Below are 21,704 nucleotides of genomic sequence, written 5' to 3'. Positions count from 1 at the left end.
GGATATCATCTAGGTCGTCACACAGAGGTGTTAAAATAAAAAAAAAAAATGTATTTGGGAAGATTGTGACAGACAGGATGACATATATGGAAGCCTATTTCCGCCAGTAGAAGAACAAAAAGTAGATGAAAAGTTAAAATAAAAATGCTTATGGCAAGTCAACATGTTTACTTACTCTATTAAAATGATGAAATAGTCAATTAGAATGATGAGATAAGTCAAAAATGTTGCTTACTAAGCCAACATTTTTGTGTACTAAGTCAGAATTATGAAATAGTAAGTCAAAGCTATGAGATAGTGATACAGACATTTGACTTTAAGATAGCAAATCAAACTTTTGACTTAAATTATAAGATAGTAAGTCTGGTAAGATAGTAAAGTATGAGCTAATAAGTCAAAACGTTAGGCTACTAAGTCCAAACTTTGAAACAGTAAGTCAAAAGTATGATAAAAAGTAAAAATTGTAGCTCACTAAGCGAAAATTATGAGATAGTAACTCAAAGTTTTGACTTTTTATCTCATCATTTACTATCTCAACATTTTTGGTTGTTTTTTTATGACTTTTCATCTATATATTCTTTCTTTTTCTGGCAGAAATGTACTGTCATACCTGAGACAGCTGTGAATTGGTTTTGCTTTTGATTTGATTTTTACTTTGAACATTTATATCAGGCATAATGGAGATCATTTTTAAAAGTCCAACTTATTTTTCATCAGGATAAAGACTTTAGTCATCTTGTGAGTGTGAGAGATTAAGACTGTGTGTGTATTAAAGTGGGAAAGACAGGACCCTTTGATAATCAATTAAGCTTTAATGTACCTGAAAATGCCAGAATAAACTACAGATATTAACAAAAACATACATCTAAAGTTACTTTCCTGCAGCTTACAGGACCATTGCCTCAGAGCTGGTTTTAAAAACATCTCAAATCTAAATTTAGAATACTTTGCAGTTTTCAAATTGTAAACAAAGGAGTTCCTCTGCAGCCTCACTCTTGGCAACTTTAATAGAATTATGAAAAACACACATAACCAACCACCCACGGCAGGCAAAATGAGGTCTGGCTTAACACAACCAGGAGGCTCTGCTAGATATTGTTGCAAATATGCAGTGAAGTGCAACCAACAGACATGGAGATCATTGATATAAAGATTGGAGATACTAGACAGAGGACTGGTTTCCGAGAAATAGAGTAAAAGTATATGCAAGCTGATAACATTTTTAATGTACAAAATAATCCCTTTACTTGGTGTCTGGATTGGATGGGAAAAGGAAATTGTTCCAAATAAACATCTTTCATTTACGTAATCAATGCCTAGAACCCTGTATCATAAAAAGAAATCCACACCTCCATGTGTCCAGCGTGGGACGACACACTTGTGCTTTTTCACAGCATCATATTTAAAAAGTAGCATGAACTGATGCAACATAGTACACAGTAGTATTGTTTTGTGAAAACCCTAATAACACCAATGTTGGAGACTTTTGTGGAAACCTTTCAAAACTATAATCTACAGGTCTGCTTTTCTTCATTCCTGAAAAGTTAACTCTGTGACAGTGACAATATGATACATAGTCGGATTCAATGACACATAATCAGGCTTGATTTAAGTCAGTGCAACTGGTGTTAGCTTATGAACCAGAAAGCTGCTTTTAAAAGAACAAAACAGGTTGATTTTAAAACACCGTCAGCTTTGGAAATTTGCTTTTTTTATTTTGACATCTCATTGCAGGCCAGGAAAAACAATACCCATCCATTAAAATGTGCCCCTTTTCCGTTACACACAAAAGTTAACAGTATTCACCTAATCAATTAAGCTTTCCTCGGTGTCTCACAACTTCATCAACCACAAGTCCAATTCCTATACGGTCATATTCCACTTCTATCCCTCAGGCTGAGGAAAAAAGAAAAGAAAAGAAAGACTGGTGCCTTGAGAGGTGTATGATAAATATGTTTCACCTTTTACAGAACTAACACTTTAAGACAAAATGACAGAACCAATCTAGAGTCATGCCCTTGTGAAGAAGAACAACCCCGTCTGTGCACGAGTGCGAAGAGGACACACAGCCTGGCAACATGCACAGCACACAAACACACACACTGGCTGACGTTCAGCTCAACACATCCCGGCAGATAAAAATACAACCAAATGAGCGATACAAATTGCCACTGAAGGCAAAGATAAATAAGAACACTGGCAATTCCCTTGACATCATGAATACCTGCTGAACTCAAGACTAAAAATATTTCCCGTTGCAGGATTTGAACAAGAGAAAGGGTGACAAAGTGAGCCCCCAAAAATAAAACTATAAAAACTTCACACTTCTGGATCAGATGAAGCGACTGCAGATAACCTGTACTGTAGATGAGATGTTAAGAGTCGTGTTGACATGCTTTCCCACCCAGGACACCTATACTGTGTCTATGTAAACATACACTGAAAATTATGTACATAATGTGGGTTTTGTGTTGTCTCTGAATGGGACAGTCAGCCTAACTGTCCTCCCTCTTGTGCAGCAGTGGACCCATCGCTCTACTCTGAATGTGTGTGGGTTTATATGTAAGAGAGATAGAAACAAAGTAGGGTAAGCAGGTGTGGTCCAGGGCCATCGGAAAGCATCCGATTCAGCCACGAGACATATTTACAACACTGCTCACCACAGAGGAAGAACACTGAGGAGGAGGAAGTGGATGAGGAGAGAAGTAGAAGAAGGGATGACCACAGGGACTGGAGATTGACATCCCCCTTGTGGAAATACAGTGTCACTGCCACTTACTGTCACTCTTTATTTACTTTTCATTTTCTTTTTTTTAAACAGATGTTGCACCCCACTTCTTTGGTAATCTCTTGGGTGATTTTTTAAAATTAGCCAAGAATTGACTGCTTATATACTAGCATACACTTTTATGCAAATTAAGTAATAAACATATTTTCTTCTGCTTCTTGGGAGTTTCAAATGTATTTAGTTGTTTTTCTCTAGTTTTTAAAAATGAAGCACCAGTCATGTGTTAAACAGCATTCAGTATCAATATCAGGCTATACTTTCAATTCAACCAAGAGCTATCTGCTGCTCTGACACCCACACCTGCTTCTTCACTGAAGAGTTTCAATCCAAAATGAGCAACACTGACACTACTCTTTACATAATGACCAAAACTCAAAGTTGTTTTGTAAAAAAAATTTCATTTATAAGTCATTTTATAAAGCGCTGCCAACAAAACACCCAGAAATATTGAAATCACCTTGATTTTCTGTAATGTCAAGAAAAGAATGATACTTTGTTAAAGCTGCATTACCAGTAATTCATATTTGTAATGGATGGAATTATGTGTATAATGTGAGAGGTGGCACTCACAATCAGTTACAAATCCAACTCTGCAGTTCCCCTCAGATAAAGCATAAAGTATTTAGCAATGCTAGCTAACTCCACTCTATGCTACCTTCCCAAACAAAGTTAGCCTATAACTTGTGAACAACGTGTGAGTATTTAGTAGCTAAAGAGCCAGATATTTCCCTCAGGAGTTGTTGGAGAACAAAACAGAGTTTAAACAGGAGTGAATATTAGACTATATTCATCAGGCGTTCAAACACACGACTCAAAATGAATGCTAACGCTGCTCCAGATCTACTGGAAGTGTAAATAAGCAGCTGTTCGCTAACACATTCACCAACTTTATACATAGCTGAAGTGACAGTAAAACTTCTGGATTTTTCCTTATTTCCATAAGTTAGAAAACCTGCTTCAGAATCACATTAAAATGTGTAGTTTTAGCATTGGAACTTGACCTAGCTTATCAGTAGGCCTATGTTGTGTTCTGTTTCTCAAGACAGAGACTGGATTTTAAAAAAAACAATGTAATACCATTGTTTATTTAATATTTCTGCATTTAGTGGTATTTAACATACTTTTTCCATGGCAGAAAGTTAGGATAATGCTAAAGCTAATAGTAATGTAATGGTAAATGTTTGGAGGAGCAATAGCTTTTTATATGCTAGCAAATTAATGGTTTCATTTTCGAAAAACTGTGAAGGCTTGAACTCAGTAGATACTCATTTATATATATTTAAAAAAAAGTGGAACCCAGGAACATGATTAACTTTTTCATATAATACAGATGAAAGAAACCCTAAAACTAGCAGCTAGCAGCTAGCAGCTAGCGGCATCAGAGCTTTCTGTGAGGTTATAATATGGCAACTGTTGTGTTTTCAGCTCGCAGGCCTACTGCTGCCTCCAAGTGGCCACAAATTTAATAATGCGGCTTTAAAAATGGTAACGCACCATTTTAGGAAGAAACTCTTCAGTTGTTCAGCTGAGCAAAGAGCTCGTCAGTGTGGGACGCTGCAGCAAACACCTCTCCCTCCACAGGCACTCTGTTCAGTCCATAGTGACACCTTTAATATTGGCATTTTGCACATGTACAAGTAGAAGTCTCCATAAATAGAACTATACAGCAAAGTGCGGAAGGAACAGTACAAAAATACCTCTGAATTTACCTCTGCAGCAACATGTTTTTTTTTTCTGATTTCTGATTGAAAAGGTGAAAACTGGAGTGAGACCAAGATATCAGTAAATAAATAAAGTACAATGTCATACTTTTACCTAGGCAAGATACATAACTCTTAGAAATGTGAAGACATCGTTCTAGTAGATAGTTTGACCCCCCCCTCCCCTCCCGCTTAGCCACAGCAATCCTCTGTTAGAGCAGAAGGTGACCACATTTAAACAAATATTCAAAATATACAGAAAATATGGAAATATATTATATATATAGATACTTATAGAGTTTGGAAGTAATGTTCAGGGCAGTTTGACCATGTTCCCTGTGTCCACCTCTTCCTCCTCGCCTGTTTGAATGGTGATTTGTCTGCCAGTATGAACTGTCACTGTCATTCCTCTTCTTCTTCTTCTTCTTCTTCTTCTTCTTCTTCTTCGTCTTCATTGTGTGATTTCTAAGAACTCTGCAGTGCTCCTTAGGAAACTACGTAAATTAAAAATAAATACTATGAATCCATCCCAATGTCACTCAACAAAATATTCCTGTTTACGATATTATCTTTTGCTATTCCTTAACCTAGGTCAGAAAATAGTTCTTTTATTCCTCTTTGTGTGTGTGTGTGTGTATGTGTGTTTTTTTTTTTTTTTTACATTTTTTTGTTTTATTCATTTTTTGCATTTTTATCCCCAAAATACATTATTTAAAAAAGTCATTCTCGTCAGATGTTGAGAAAAATATAGACCTCTGATTGACTCAACTCTCTCCGGATATAAGACTGCAGTCTCTTCCAGTAGAATGCACCCGGCATCGGCATCTTCTGGACTCGGTGGTAACCCAATCCCAACTGTAAGCACACTGGCACAGGCTCAGGATGGCTCTCCTGTTGCTGGGGGCGAACAGGCCTGTCGGCACTAGAGGGCAGGATACTCACCTCCAAGCGTCCTTACAGAAGGGGTTGAGGGAGGGAGGGAGAGAGAGAGAGAGAGAGAGAGAGAGAGAGAGAGAGAGAGAGAGAGAGAGAGAGAAAGGGAGGTGTCTGGGAAAACCCTGGGTCTACCTCTCCTGTCCTTTCATACCATGAAACCAAGACTGACCCAAATTCCACAGTGAGAATTCATGCTTTTACCTCTGAAGTTGTACTTTAAACCTCTGTATGTTTGTATTCTCGCCCGCTGAAGTCTTTTCTGTTTAGAAGCCCTCTATATGACAGTAGGCCTCCAGACTGCAGAAGAGGATGTAGAGGAACCAGAGGCCGAAAAGGAAGGCTGACGTGGCCAGTCTGTGTCCCCGGGGCCCGCCCAGTTCTCCTCCGATGTGGGCCCGGCGCCGGTAGAGCAGCACCGAGACGGCCAGGAAGGCGAAGATGGTGAAGAGAGTGACAGAGAAGGCCAGCGAGCCGGCTTCCACCACAAACGGCTTCCCTTTCATGTGCCAGTAGATGGCCGCCACCGACCAGGCCAAGCCGATTCCCAGGAAGACGTTGACGGCGTTGCTGCCAGTCACATTCCCGATAGAGGCGTCTGCATAGGTGTCCTGGACTGCTGATACCTTACTGGCGAAGGTGTCTGCAGAGAGAGAAGTCATTACATTTTGATTCAAATGTTACTAAACTGGGTTGGTACACAGAAATACATGGCATCACCTTTTCCAAATGGAATTCTGCTCACAAACTGCTAAAATGTTGGCAGAAAGGCGTTTCACAGCTGATAAAAAAAAAAAAAAAAAAACTGTTTTACAAGGCCTTGTACACCATACTCTTGTCTAATTCATTGTACTAGTACATTGCCCATTCAAAATGTGCCTGTTTGGAACGGGCCTATTGCTTGGCCTGTGGTAGCTTTTGCTGCTTGTATTTTTCTCCAGAACCATTGTACCCCAGAGCACTTAATATGCAACCACACTGTATAGCCTACTGACTTTGTGTACTTCTTCTTCAAGGGAAAACATTGTATTACTACATTTACCTGACAGAGAACGTTGCAGATTCAGCATTTACTCACAAAATATCACAATTAAAATGTGGAGTAAGAGTAGTAACAGACATTTGCCTCATGGACTGATGGCGGTGCGCCATGCGCCACCCAATCCAGCCCGTTATGAGAGCAAATCAGCAATCACCAATCTGCGTTAATCAATCACCAGAACCGGACCGAGTACAGAGATAGACTCACGTTGGACTTACAGTGCTGCACATGAGTATAGGAACCCCTGCTAAAGTTGACTAAAAAGAGGAATAAATAAAAAAAGAAATTGATCTTAATAATGCCTTAATTAAAAAAATTAGGAAAAATCCAACCTTTGAGAACACCAATTTTCTTTGTGAATGAATAATGTATCATACATAAATACATGTTCTTCCTTAAAATACAGGGGGCATAAGTATACACACCCCTATGTTAAATTCAGGCAGATTTTAGAGGCAGGCAGATTTTTATTTTTAAAGGCCAGTTATTTCATGGATCCAGGATACTATGCATCCTGATAAAGTTCCTTTGGAATTAAAACAGCCCCACATCATCACATACCCTTCACCATACCTAGAGATTGGCATGGGGTACTTTCCATGAAATCATCTTTCAATGCAAATCAAACCAGCTATTAGGCTAACTGAAATAAAACCATGCCAATCTCTAGGTATGGTGAAGGGTATGTGATGATGTGGGGCTATTTTAATTCCAAAGGCCAAGGGAACTTTATCAGGATGCATAGTATCCTGGATCCATGAAATAACTGGCCTTTAAGAATAAACATCTGCCTGCCTCTATGGGAATTTAGCACAGGGGTGTACTTACTTATGCCTCCTGTATTTTAAGGAAGAACATTTATTTATTTACGATGCATTATTCATTCACAAAGAAAATTGGTGTTCTCAAAGGTTGGATTTTTCCAAATTTTTTTAATTAAGGCATTAAGATCAATTTATTTTTTATTTATTCCTCTTTTTAGTCAACTTTAGCAGGGGTTCCTATACTCATGAGCAGCACTGTACAAAGATACAGAAGAGCCAGCGTTATGTTTTTTTCTCAATCTTTATAGCAGTCGTTAAGCTTCATTGAGTTAATTAATATCCAATAGCCAATGCTGTCCTAACTGCTCCAAATTCCAAATGCCAAGTTAATAGGGTACCCAGGAAACTAAGGGTGAAGGAGATTGGATGAACGGTATATTAGATATTTCAAAGACAACGGACACGCACATACAGAGATTCCCCGATTTATAGTTAGATCATTGTTTCATGAAATGTAGACTACATCTCCCACAATTTCTGTTTCCCTTCACCCCATTCCCCCCAGATCATTCAGTTTCCTGAAGAAGATCCAAAATGCTGGAAGCAAATTTTCCATTTCCTGCCAAATCCACCTGTCGCTCAAAATAGAAATTGTACTGTGAAGGCCAGTGGACGCTGGCAATCTTCTCTGTATTCATCTTGTTTGTTTCTAATATCTTTCCCCCCCAAAATGAATACAGTGATGAATTATTAATGCTGCACACAGGACCTTTAATAACAAATATGCTGACAGAGTCAAAGTTTTTGGTGACACATGGTTCCTGTCAGGTGAAAATGTCAGTTTGGGGAAAATAGGAATATCAGCCATCTTGATGACAAAGCATGTTTTGCGGTTTGAATGAGTCTCGAAAGCTCATGAGGTAACAGCTGTTTCTCAAACTCTAAAAGAAGCTTATAATCCATCAACGGACATAAAAAAAACACAAATTATACAAAACTTTAGAGAACAGATTTTTTTGACAATGCCATGTCCTTTTCTTCTCACCTGGGACAGATGTGCCGAGTGCCACAAACACCACAGCAGTGACTGAGTCTTTGAGGCCGATGGTGCAACCGAAGTGAGACGCAAGGTCGCCGATGACGGCCGTGAGCAGGCCGATGATGATGATGGAGATGAAGAAACAGGCCCAGCCGTTCAGGTAGTCTGTGGGAGGAACGCAAGCAAACAGGACCTTCCAGAAGACGGTGAGGAAGTGCATGACGTAGTCGAAACAGGACGGCAGCCGTTCTTCCCCTGTGTCATCTTCATCCTCATCTGCTCGGGGTGAGGGGGGGGGAGAGAGGGAGGGAGATAGATTGAAGGATAATGGCATGACAGAAGAGAGTGGAGCACCAGAGAAGACCAAGAGGTAGCAGAATATTTGGGCAAAGATAAAGAGTGAGGGGTTAAAGGGAAGGGGAAGTAAACAAAAAAAGTATTAAGGGAAGAGGCAGAGAGCCAAAACAGAGGGCGAGATAGAAGATGAAAAAAGCAAAAGAGAATATGACAGGGAAAGAAAACAGAAAGACAGATGATGAAGCACAAAGAGCCAGAGAAGAGTTGGAAAACGTTGGCGAGATAAAGGATCGATAAAGGAGATAAGGGATGACAGAGAGGGAAGGGAAGAGAACAACATTCTCTTAAAATGGCACAATGGTTTATTTTTCAGTGTGAGACATCATATCACTTAAGCCTGAGGTTACTGTTGTGTATATTTCAACTGTAAATGTGCTACAAATACATATCTAGATTAATAACTGCCTCAGGATGTTTTTAATTAATTAAAAGAGCAGCGAGTTATTGTCTTTTAATAGATGGGGATAAAGTATGTACATATACTTAACTTTTGCTTTAGTTAGCTTACAGACTTTGGTTTACACTTTAATATTTCTACCTCGTTTAATAATGCAGGGACCATAACCTGATTTCTTAAACTACTTTCTTTTAGTACTATTAACTGACTTTGTGGGTGAAAACTTTGCTTTTAGGCTTCAGGCTTTCGGCTTAGTTCATGGGTAAAAAACTCTCACACTGAGAGTCATCCCAAATCCAGTACACATACTCATTCTGCAGATTTGTAGTGTGTTCGTACTGGAGAAGTGACACAATGAAGTATATGCTCAAAGCAGACAGCATTCTATAATAACTAAGGTCGATTTTAGAGAGTTCTGTTGATTGACATTATAGGCCCACAATTGGGCCTATAATGTCAAGGCCCAATTGATTGGCTATATTGATTGGCAGTATGTCATTGATACTGCCAAGACAGTATCAATGACAATAAGTATTTAAGGTGCTATATAAATAAGCATGTAGACGCATTCTCAGTTTATTTTGGCCTTCTGGATGAGATCACACATTGTGAAATTTGCAGCAATTTGGTGGGACTGGTTGGCATGGTGACCAACACCAATTGAAGAAGTACATACATATATATATATATATATATATATATATATATATATATTTTTTTTTTTTTTTTTTTGACATTTCTGCCATTATTAGATAGGAAAGCTGAGATATGAAAGGGGAGAGAGAGGGGGGGAAGACATGCAGGAAAACTGTCACAGGTTGGACTTGAACACTGGACCGTCTGCCTTGAGGAATAAACCTCTGCACATGTGCGCCCGCTCTACCAACTGAGCTAACCGGCCACAAGTATATCCTTTTTAAAATAACAGATACCACACTGTAAAAATACTCTGTAAAAGTCCAGCATTTGAAATATTACTTAAGTAAAAGTATCTAAGTATCATTTATTTAAAATTATTAAAAATAAAAGTACTCAATGCAGAAAAATCTTCACATTTTAGAAACTGGAAACAATCCAAACAGTTCTGTCAATTAACTAAGTGTTTAATGGTCTAATCATTTCAGCTGGACTTGTAGGCCGTCATATTGGTCAGTTAGTTAAATTTATAATAACACTTGTGTTTTATAAACTACATGTGTTTGTGTGCAAAAATCTTAATTTGTAAAGTAACTAGTAGCTAGACTAAAGCTGTCAGATGAATGTAGTGGAGTAAAAAGTACAATATTTCTCTCTGAGATGTAGCGGAGTAGAAGTAGAAAGTGGCATGGAAAGAAAAGACTCACGTTTTTATTTAAGTACAGTACTTGAGTAAATGTACTTTAGTTAGTTAGTTACATTCCACCAGTGGTGACTAAGTGAGAGACTTTCCCATAACCTAAAAGGGCCCAGATTCGGTCACCACACCACCTGTCTGTTCTGTCAAAGTGAGCTTGAACAAGAAACTCACACTCACTGTGAGCTCCTATGCATAAACGAAAGCTAAAAATGTGAATGATCCCCCCCCCCCCCCCCATAAAAATAAAATGAATGGGTTAGGGCGTCCTCTGTGTCCCAGCAGCTCACAGGACACTCAGCGGACAGGAGGGACACTGTGCTGATTCAAAGTGTCAGGCCATGTGAGCTGCATGTATTTTTTAGCCACGGGTGGCTCATGAAAAAATAAAAAGTACTGCTGGATTAAATATTTCAGCACCAAAGTGACGAAGCGAAGGCCTCGGCGGTGCTCGCTACATGGTGGCCGGGACTGCAGCGGACAGAGCGGCAGCCGCACTGCAGCCTCATCTGATGCTGCTGTCGCCTGACATGATGGGTGACTTTTTTCCAGAGCTTCAAGAGTTTTGCTTTGTGGGAGGATTCAAACTTAAATGAGTTTTTGCAGGCTCATACTGACACCGGTACTTTTTAGGCTGAGGTCGGTGGTAGCCAGGCTTTTGAGATGACGACTTTCAGACGTGCTGGGAGTTAGATGAGAAGATTGATACCACTCACAGACAGTGGTATCAATCTTCTCACCTAACCCTCAGCAAGAAAGCGATTAAGCATATTTCCCAAAATGTCAAATTCTTCCTTTAAAGAGCCTCCAAAATTAGACTGTGGGATAATAAAACCTTCCATGAATGAAATTGTATGAAATTGCAACTCTTAATGGCACACAGATATAATACATATATTCAATATCAGGCAAAAGTTTGACACTAAATTCAATGATGAATAAATGCTGTTTTGAAAATGAATTCACTCTGTAATAAAAGGGGAGTTTTTCCTCGCCGCTGTCGCCAATATGCTTGTTCAGGAGGGAATGGTTGGGTAAATTAAAGAGTATGGTCTATATCCAAAATCCTTCTTCTTCTGTTGTGATTTGGCATGTAAAAAAAAAAAAATGACTTGACGTACGAATGAAAAAGAATATCATTTTCACATTTTGCACACGGTAACTTAATATTCACAAGAATATAAACAATTTTTGAAAATATGTAGACAGGGCATTGTGACCATGTGCTGTAAAACTGCCAGGGATCACCTTTAGATGTCCATTTGACTGGTATTCAAATGTTAAAGCTAAATAAATGATTACAAAAATAATAGATGACTAAAACTAATAAGCTGTTTGTGTGAGGAAAAAGTAAGGGACCATGATAATAATAATAATAATAATAATATTAAAATAATAATAATAATACCTTTTATTTATATAGCGCCTTTCATGAAACCCAAGGACACTTTTCAGAAATGACTGTGACTACATAAGTTTAGCTAAGGGAGGTTGTAGGCTGTGGTAAACAGGTGGTGTTTCAGGAGTTTTTTTTTAAATGTCCAGGGATGTAGCATTTTGGATATCTACAGGAAGGGGGTTCCAGAGGGATGGGGCTGCAACACTAAAGGCTCTGTCTCCGAAGGTACAGAGTCTGGTGTGGGGAATGCAGCTCACTCAGAATACGGCAGCTCGACTGGTCTTCAACCTCCCCAAGTTCTCTCACACTACACCGCTCCTCCACTCTCCTCACTGGTGCTCGCATCCGCTTCAAGACACTAGTACTTGCATACAGGGCCACGAACGGATCAGCCCCAGCATACATCCAGGACATGGTCAAACTCTATACCCCAACCCGCCCACTCCGCTCTGCATCAGCCAACCTGCTTGCTGCCCCCTCACAGCGAGGGACAACTAATCACTCAACGAAAACCCGACTGTTTGCTGTCCTGGCTCCTAAATGGTGGAATGAGCTCCCTATTGACATCAGGACGGCCGAAAGCCTATGCATCTTCCGCCGAAGGCTAAGAACACATCTCTTCCGACTGCACCTCGGATAAAAAAATATATATTATGTATATATTTCTTGAAGCTGCACTTTCATATGGCTCTTTGTTGTTTTGCATATTTAAAGCTAATGTACTTGCACTTACTACTTGTTGTCTAGAGTTTGCACCTTCAGGGTTGAAAGCACTTAATTGGAAGTCGCTTTGGATAAAAGCATCAGCTAAATGACATGTTATGTAATGTTATGAATGGAGAGCAGGCCAGAGTCTGAGGACTGCAGGTTTCGGGGTGGGGTGTATGGATGAAGAAGGTCGGAGAGGTACAGTGGGGCCAGGGCATGGAGGGATTTGTAGGTGAGAAGGAGGATTTTATATGTGATGCAGGACTTGATTGGGAGTCTGTGAAGGTGGATGAGGGTTGGGGTGATGTGCTGCCAGGTCTTGGTGTGGGTGAGGACCCTGGCGGCAGAGTTTTGGACATACTTGAGCCTGTCTAGGGTTTTGCTTTTGATGTCCAGTGTGTGCAGCCTCCGAGAATCAGAGCAGAAAACATTTTTTAATCATTTTCTTTAACCGTACCTGCACTGACTGTAATGGCCTCCATGAACTGGTCTCTCCAGGAGTTGGTTCCCACCACCAGTGCCAGGTTGGTCTTCTTGATCAGCTTGTCCACTGTGCTCTGTGTGATACAATACCAAAACAGAAAAAGAATGAAATCACCTCCGTTATTGTTAACTCCATATGTAAATCTATTTTCCACTCGTCCAATGAATGGCTTTTACTTGAGGTCCCTTATAGTCGGACTGAGCTTGGCAAGACTGCTTTTTTGTTTGCCCCCCACGTTCCTGGAATGCGGCACAAAGCAACTTAAAATTGATCTCTCCCCCATTTATCAGTCAATTTAAGGCTTTGATAAATGCCTTCTATGTATCTTCTTGTGTCTGTTTTACCTGATTGTTCAAACGTTTTATCTGTTGTTATTTAAATGTTATTGTAATTATTATTTTAATGTAATTTGCTTAAATGCATGCTGTGCACTTGGCCCCAAAATGAAAATGAGGGTCTCCCTCAATGGGCCCCAAGTTTTAACAAAAGGTTTGAAATTGAAATTTATATGATTTACGTTTAGAGGCTGCTTCAACAAAAGTGAGGAGAAATACATGAGCTTCGCCACATGATGGCAGTGGCATCAAGTTCCAGGCAGCAGAAAAAGCTCTGATGGATGCATGATAAAACCAGAAACAAATACGGTGGGTATATATTTTGGTTGAGGAGGTTAGAGGATGCATATAAACCATATCTCCTCCAGAAATGCATCTATGTGGGTTGGGAGAAGAGCAGCTGGTAAAATCAGAATGATGTAACTGTTATTTCAGGCAAGGTGGCAGCTGAATTAGTTGGTATGATCTGTTATGTGTTTGACTGCATGGAAAACACTGCAGTAATACACAGGCATATCGGGCTCATTTGCTCTGTTTGAAGAGTAACCTTTCCCACCTTAAACTCGTATGATTCCTCAATAATGACTTCCAGCTTGGAGTGTTCCCCCAGCACTGGTTTTCCCATCTCTGCGATCCGCCTGGCTTCCTCCTCGTCTGATGTCATCTTCCTGTCTGGTACATCTGAGAGGAAAGGGCGAGAGGGAGCAGAATAAAAAAAAAGCACAGTTAGAAAGATGGCAATAATGCTCAGCTGATTAGCATGGTGTGTTGTACTTCACAGCATGCAAACAAAACATCAGAGGGTTGCCTCATGGGTAACAGTTTGTGTAAAAACTGTAAGATCTATTGTAGTAATGCCTACTAAATAAACTTAGCACAAAAAGTAAGGAAATTTGTGTTTGGTAGATTATTTCTCTGTGGTAACAATGCTTTTTGGCAATAAATATACCGTTGGAAAGCCTGTTTAGTTCCCTTTCAAATGGTGCCCCATTTGTAAGGAACATGCATTTGTGGGATGAGCAGCTGCGCTGAGTATGTGGCTTGCGCTCATGAAAAATTTGCCAAATCTTCTCTGCCATTGGTGGAGGCAGTGTGATGGTGTGGGGCGGCATCTTCCTCACTGGAAAAACGAGGCTTGTCATCATTGGAGGCAATCTCAATGCAGAGAGATATAGAGATGAGATTCTGCAACCAGTAGCAATCCCATATCTCCACAGTCTGGGACCGAACTCTATCCTCCAAGATGACAACGCTCGCCCCCACAGGGCGGGGTTTATCAGAGACTACCTCCAGAATGTGGGAGTGGAGAGGATGGAATGGCCTGCCAGCAGTCCTGACCTCAACCCCACTGAACACTTGTGGGATCAGCTTGGGCGTGCTGTTTGTGCCAGAGTGACCAACACAATCACGTTGGCTGACTTGCGACAAATGCTGGTTGAAGAATGGGATGCCATCCCACAGCAGTGTGTGACCAGGCTGGTGACCAGCATGAGGAGGAGGTGCCAGGCTGTTGTGGCTGTGTATGGTTCTTCCACACGCTACTGAGGCTCCTGTTTGTGAAATGAATAAATTGTTAAATTGCCAATATGTCTTGTTTCTTCAAACTTCAATCATCCAATCCACCAAACACCAAATGAGTCAATGGCAGAATAAGCTGTTTGGCATTGGCAGAGAAGATTTGGCAAATTTTTCATGGGCGCAACCCACATACTCAGCGCTGCTGCTCATACCACAAATACATGTTCCTTACAAATGGGGCACCATTTGAAAGGGAACTAAACAGGCTTTCCAACAGTATAAGATGTATTGCCAAAAAGCATTGTTACCACAGAGAAATAATCTACCAAACACAAATTTCCTTACTTTTTGTGCTAAGTTTAGTTCTTTCTAAAAGCTTTCTCTGTGACAAGAGTCTTGGTGGTGCTCCAACTTTGTTATGTAAAGGTTAGACAAACTTGAATGCTTGACCAATCCAGCACAAAACACTTCAAAGGCAAATATTTAGTGCAGATCTATCTATTTTCGTATTTTGTACCATTTCCCATTATGGTATTTTTATCCAAAAGTGTTGGAGTTCCAAGGTCCTCCACATTCCTTAGTTTAAGTCTAAAATCCTGACATTAGGCTCGTTCGAGATGAGCCAGGTCTGCGCAGAATCACCGCCCAATGTGTGCCGGTTAGATTTGTGTCCGACTTGATCCCGACTTACTCTGACGTCATGCACACGTGGGCAATGATAACCTCACGAGATCAAGGCAGCCGCAGTTCTGAGACGCAGGCAGCGCAGTTGCTTTTCACCGACTGCAAGACCCAGACGAACCCAGGGCATGCTGGGAAACGCTGGCCTCTCAGCTGATCTAACAGCTGATTGGTTCTGAACCGACTCAACATGATGATTTATATAAACCTTTTATTGATTTTGAATTGGAAGGATTTTAACTGCTATTTATCTGATTTAAAGGCTTATTATGTACAAACCACATGTTGTGTGGCTGATAGTGACGTTTAGAAGTCAGAGAGACTAAATCTGATAAGATTACGGATCGTCTACAGTGTGTTGTTAATTAAAATCAGCAACAGATCGCATGTGGAGCATTTTAACATAATTAAAACAACTGGAGACTGTGTACAAGCTGATATATGGGTCTATTAACATTTTATTAAATCGGACCACAGTGTTTCTGTGACTTCCTGTTCAGCCTGAAGGCAGCTGGAAATGGCTGCAAACTGTCCAACTTGACCGCGGACTTGTCACCGCCCCCGGCTGCTGCCGCCTGCTCTCGTCCACTTTACAGGCGAGGCGCAGTTCATCTCGAACGAGCCTATTGTGTTCATGTAAGCTGATTTATTTTAGGGCGGGGTTTATATTTGTTTTGTTTTGCCCTAACCAATCTGCATTGACTGACGTCAACGCCCAGCTGACATCATTTCCAGTTGACATGTAATCTGCAGAACATTTATTCAGGTTGCGCCTATGGTAACCCTAGATTTGCAAAAAGTCCTGTGAGACTCGCTGGATGATGACTCATCCTAACTTTAACCATTCGAGGTCAATGCCTAGCCTCAACCATCTTGCAAGAGTTTCACAAATCGTGGGTTACCATCTAGACACAACCCGTTTTTCACATAGCTAATACTTTTCCATTAATCAAAGCTAGTTTGCTATGTAGGAAAACAATGTCCTCATCCTTAATCCCACCAGCTCAGCTCTGATTAATCCGGAGTGGCAGAAATCTCAGACAGATATCTCAAAACCTTTCAAACCAAAACTGTCTGCATGGCTACATACTACAGTATATGTAGAAAATAAGTTGTTGTGGTTTGACAAAACAATCCCTGACTCAATGTCCACTTATTAGCTTTTTTTTCCAGAGCCTTCAACTGTATCGGGAGGTCTTCATCAGTGAATGGAGTTTGCACTGTTGTCATGAAGATGAATCTGTTGACAGGAATCATCCATGAAATACTAACAGCTGTTGAGCTTGCGTGTTAAGAGCTCAACAGATCCATCTCCATGACAACTGAGTAATTGACTGTAACTGTATTGCTAACAGAAAATCACTTCTAGGTAGACAAATGGCAGTTGATTTGAATTGCTGAGATATGTGAAACTTGTTTATTTCTGTTGTCATTTTTATCCGTAACTGTAATGTTTAAAGACATAAAGTTAAACACGGAGGTTGACGTTTCTGCTATGCTTATTTTCTGTTTGTTTTGCTAGCGTCTTTGACAAACCAAATCTAGTGTCAGGAACAGCAACATCTCACCGCCGGTCAGACAGACTAGTTATGGTTGTGTCATTTTTTTTTTTTAGGCTGTGGCCCAACAGGTAAATCAGCTCTCCATCTTACGTTAGTGAAAGTGCTGACATATGAAAGCATCAAACGGATGAAGGAGATGAGAGTAGATCCAGTTGTTCCTCGTCCCCGTTTGCTCAGCGCTGTTAAATTGTATGTACAGGACACAGGAGTTTTCTACCCGGAAGTTACTGTAAACAAACATTGTCATTGGGTCTATATGGTTAAAAGCTCCAGAAAAAAAGCTACTGAGTAGACTTGTCAAACTATTTCCAAGACCTGAAAGAAGAAGAAGAAAAAGAAGAAGAAGACATGCCTTTATCTATCCCGCGAGGGGAAATTCACAATTTTCACTCTGTTAGTACAGTTGCACACACATTAAATACAGGCCTGAATTACACACGTTTAGAACCTAAACGTGCTACACACACTAATGGAGAGATGTCAGAGTGAGGGGGCTGCTCCTTGGAAGAGCGCCCGAGCAGTTGGGGGTTCGGTGCCTTGCTCAAGGGGCACCTTGGTAGTGCCCAGGAGGTGAACTGGCACCTCTCCAGCTACCAATCAACGCTCCATATTTTTGGTCCGTAAAGGTTGCCAACCCAACTCCCTGAGCTACTACCACCACCTTTTGTGAACCCCCACTGAACTTTTGTGGGAATGTTTTTTTTTGTGATTTAGCTGAACTGACCCTTTAAATGCTACATCAACACAAATCTCCATCATAAGGTTTAACAATCAGGATGTAAAGTGCTGATTATAGGACTGAGCTGAAGCAACAATAACAAATCAAGTACTTTCAAGGCCTTCCATTCAATGCCAGTACTAAGTAATTATCTCATGTTTTTTTTACAACCTGATCAGTCCTTCTATCTGCCTATCAGACGTGTCCTGGGTGGCTTTGCTGTAGAGAGAAGAAGCCACAATGCTTCACAGAGCTCCTGAGTGCACTGCACACTACAAAGAGCGCCATAACATCAATTCTGTGCTGTCAAACTCTATCAAGAAGGAGCGGCTGTGCATCCAAAGGCCTCTCATCCCGCTCTGTGTGTGACACCCCCACTGAGCCACCTGGTGCAGAGACCTTGTCATCTTTTATATGAGCCCCAAGTCCCAGCCTTCTGCTCTTTGCTGACAACACACTCCCCATTAAATATTAACATTGCCATTAAAGATCACAGCTCGGTCCTCTTGATAGGAGGGCGCGTCGGCAAGCACACAAACACACACACACACACACACACACACACACACACACACATACAGAGGCATGCATAATATACCAGCGCATGAGTTCCTGCACACACACACACACACACACACACACACACACACACACACACACACACACACACACACACACACACATTAAAGCTAAATCAAATTACACACCCAAGACAGTGTGTACCCCCAAGTCCTGACAGGATTTCTTTTTGCTCATGTTTAAAAATTGATTATCCTGCCATTCCCCTGCTCTGTGCTGCACCATCTACATGACACAATTTCCTTGACAAGGAAGGGGAAAAAATAATAACACAATCCCACAAAGGTAATCAAATTTCTAATTTCGGAAACTGCAGTTTTTTTATTTTTTTATTTTGATGGTTATCAGGTTTAACAGTTCGGACCTTCCTCTTGACTGGAGAACATGATTTATGGATTTAGGATTAATTAATCCGCTGATTAGCGTGAAAATCCATCATTAAGTGCGGGAGAGAGCAGCAAAAGAGCACGTTTTTGTTTGTAACAGTGACAGTACAACACACACATGCACACACGCACACACGCGCACACACATGCACACACGCGCACACACATGCACACACGCGCACACACACACACACGCGCGCACACACACACACACACACACACACAGAGAGAGAGAGTAGATGGTTAGTGGAGGTGCTTAGAGCAGGAATGGACAGCTTACCGTCAGCTAACAACAGGGCTGTGAAGGAGAGAAGAGAGGGAAGAGGAGGAGGGGAAGGAGGAGGAAGACATGGAGAAAACAAAAAGAGGATGAGCAGTGGAAATGGAAAAAAACATGCATAAGGAGGAAAACAGGTTGATAAGGAGGAGAGAAATGTGATGGCCTCAGAAAATGGCTGGTTATTGACCCCGCGGTGGAATATATATAGCCCTGATTATTCAACTGGCTGAGGTAGAGGAGGAATATGGTATTTTGTAGTTTTTTATGGGCCCAAAGGCAGGATCGAGGTTTATTAAGGGAAAAAATGTCCGATACAAATCAACCAAATGGCCGGATATTTTGTGTCATCATCTCCAGCTATGAGCATAACATTAACTCAAACGTTTTATTACTCCCAGCTGACACCCTTATTAACCTCTATTAAACAAGTTCAGTATGAAGTAGTGTTGGGCCAATATATGTATTTGCCAGAACTTGGCCGGTCCTTAATAATAATAATAAAATATTTTATTTCCCATGCATTGCGACATTATCATAATATCAAAATTTGAATTTGAATAAATTAAGCTCTAAATTTCAAAGATCAAGTAGTAGTATTAAAAATACAAGATAAACATGTTTAGACACAAGTAAGAGATAAATAATTCAAACAAAGTTCCCATCCAGCTTGAAGCACTGTGCTGATCAGCTGTCTCCAGTGTTCACAGACATTTTTAACACCTCACTGGAGACATGTCACGTGCCAGCCTGCTTCAAGACCTCAACCATAATCCCTGTCTCCAAGAAGCCAAGGACCACAGGACTTAACGACTTCAGACCCGTCGCCCTGACCTCTGTGGTTATGAAGTCCTTTGAGCGCCTTGTGCTTTCACACCTCAAAGCCATCACCGACCCCCTCCTGGACCCCCTGCAGTTTGCCTACAGAGCCAATAGATCTGTAGATGATGCAGTCAATTTGGCTTCTGAAGTTTGCGGACGACACCTCCCTCATCGGACTCATCTCTGATGGAGGCGAGTCCGCCTACAGGTGGGAGGCTGACCACCTGGTGACCTGGTGCAACCAAAACAATCTAGAGCTCAATGCTCTAAAGACAGTGGAGATGGTTGTGGACTTCAGAAAGAACCCAGCCCCACCTGCCCCCATCACCCTCTGTGGCTCCACAATTGACACTGTGGAGTCTTTCCGCTTCCTGGGAACTATCGTCTCCCAGGACCTCAAGTGGGAGCTGAACATCAGCTCCCTCGTCAAGAAAGCACAACAGAGGATGTACTTCCTGCGGCAGCTGAAGAAATTCAACCTGCCAAAGACAATGATGGTGCACTTCTACACAGCCATCATTGAGTCCATCCTCACATCGTCCATCACCATCTGGTACGCTGCTGCCATTGCCAAGGACAAGGGCAGGCTGCAGCGTGTCATTCGGTCAGCTGAGAAGGTGATTGGCTGCAATCTGCCGCCGCTCCAGGACCTATACGCCACCAGGACTCTGAAGCGTGCTGGAAAGACTGTGGCTGACCCCTCCCACACAAGCTCTTTGAGTCACTCCCCTCTGGCAGGAGGATGAGGTCCATCAGGACCAAAACCTCACGCCACATAAACAGTTTTTTCCTCTCCGCCACTGGCCTTCTAAACAAGGCCCGGAACCCACCCTGACTCTCTCCAAACTACACCTCTGGCTCCTCATGCCACTGTACCTACTCTGCTGTAGCGTTCCTTTTTACTACTGTTTAACTTATTTTACTATTTATTTAAATTTATTTTATCGTTATTAATACATACTGTGTGTATATGTTTATACTTATATTGTTTATATTCTTTTTATCCTTCTTATATTTGAATGTGTGACATGCTCCAACAACACCATGACAAATTCCTTGTATGTGCAACATACTTGGCAATAAAGCCCTTTCTGATTCTGATTCTGACAACTACTCAGATCTCTAATAATTATATATATACACATAATATATTTTTAATACGATTAATAGACTTAATATAATTTCCAAATTCAACAATGAATAATTTAAAAGATGGCAGAGATTAGTAAGATTCATAGATATGAAATTATCTGATGAGAATTAGTAAGGTAACAATAAGGCTACAGTAGTTTTCTCAATATAAAACATATTTTTAGCATCTAGCTAAATTGAGAAAGAAATTTGTTTTTCCTTCAGATTCCTGCTGTGTATAAAACAAATGCCTACATCTTCTTTACACAAATGTAAATATAACAGTTGTATATATATTATGTAAGTGCCAGCTTTGCCACTGTCAATATGGCAGAGGTGTGGATGACAAGATCTTTTTTGACAGCTTCAGTTGGGAGGATGGGGGGTCTTCCACCTGCCATGAATAGCTGCCAGTCAGCCTGAAAGCCTTGTTAGCATGTTGGAGAGTTTCAGTGTCTCACGCAGGCCTAATTGCTGCTTCAGAGGCTTTTCTTTTCTGTAGCTACAGAATCTTAATAATTATTAAAATATCAGATTCACAAATATTAGCTATTGGGAGCTTCAATTAAAAGACAATGGGTGATATTAGCTTTCAAAATATTCTTATTGTGGGAAGAAAAGTTAAACATTCACATTCATCAGAAATGTTTGACTCATTTCACTTGGACCTATCATATCACATATTTGTAATTCACGTTTTTTTAAACTCTTCCAATACATGAAGCACGAAAGAACATAATGCAATGCAAAA

General features: G+C 40.7%; 1 protein-coding gene across 4 annotated transcripts in view; it reads right to left on the bottom strand.

The window, feature by feature from the left end:
* Positions 1 to 578: 578 nt before the first annotated feature.
* Positions 579 to 21,704, bottom strand: part of slc8a3 (solute carrier family 8 member 3) — a 175,023-nt gene continuing 153,897 nt past the window's right edge. For 2 of the 4 annotated variants that reach the window (XM_035994866.1, XM_031309836.2), the window contains exons 4-8: positions 19,004 to 19,021; positions 13,836 to 13,960; positions 12,918 to 13,017; positions 8,273 to 8,542; positions 579 to 6,064 (exon numbers count right to left, since the gene is read on the bottom strand). In XM_035994866.1, coding sequence (XP_035850759.1) covers positions 5,688 to 6,064; positions 8,273 to 8,542; positions 12,918 to 13,017; positions 13,836 to 13,960; positions 19,004 to 19,021 — 890 coding nt within the window. In that variant the 3' untranslated portion in view covers positions 579 to 5,687. The remainder of the gene's footprint in view (positions 6,065 to 8,272; positions 8,543 to 12,917; positions 13,018 to 13,835; positions 13,961 to 19,003; positions 19,022 to 21,704) is intronic. The other 2 variants (XM_031309837.2, XM_035994867.1) reach the window with 1 other exon arrangement.

Source organism: Sander lucioperca, chromosome 18 (assembly GCF_008315115.2).
Source record: "Sander lucioperca isolate FBNREF2018 chromosome 18, SLUC_FBN_1.2, whole genome shotgun sequence".
NCBI classification, from domain to species: domain Eukaryota; kingdom Metazoa; phylum Chordata; class Actinopteri; order Perciformes; family Percidae; genus Sander; species Sander lucioperca.
This window is presented reverse-complemented; position numbering and strand designations above follow the sequence as displayed.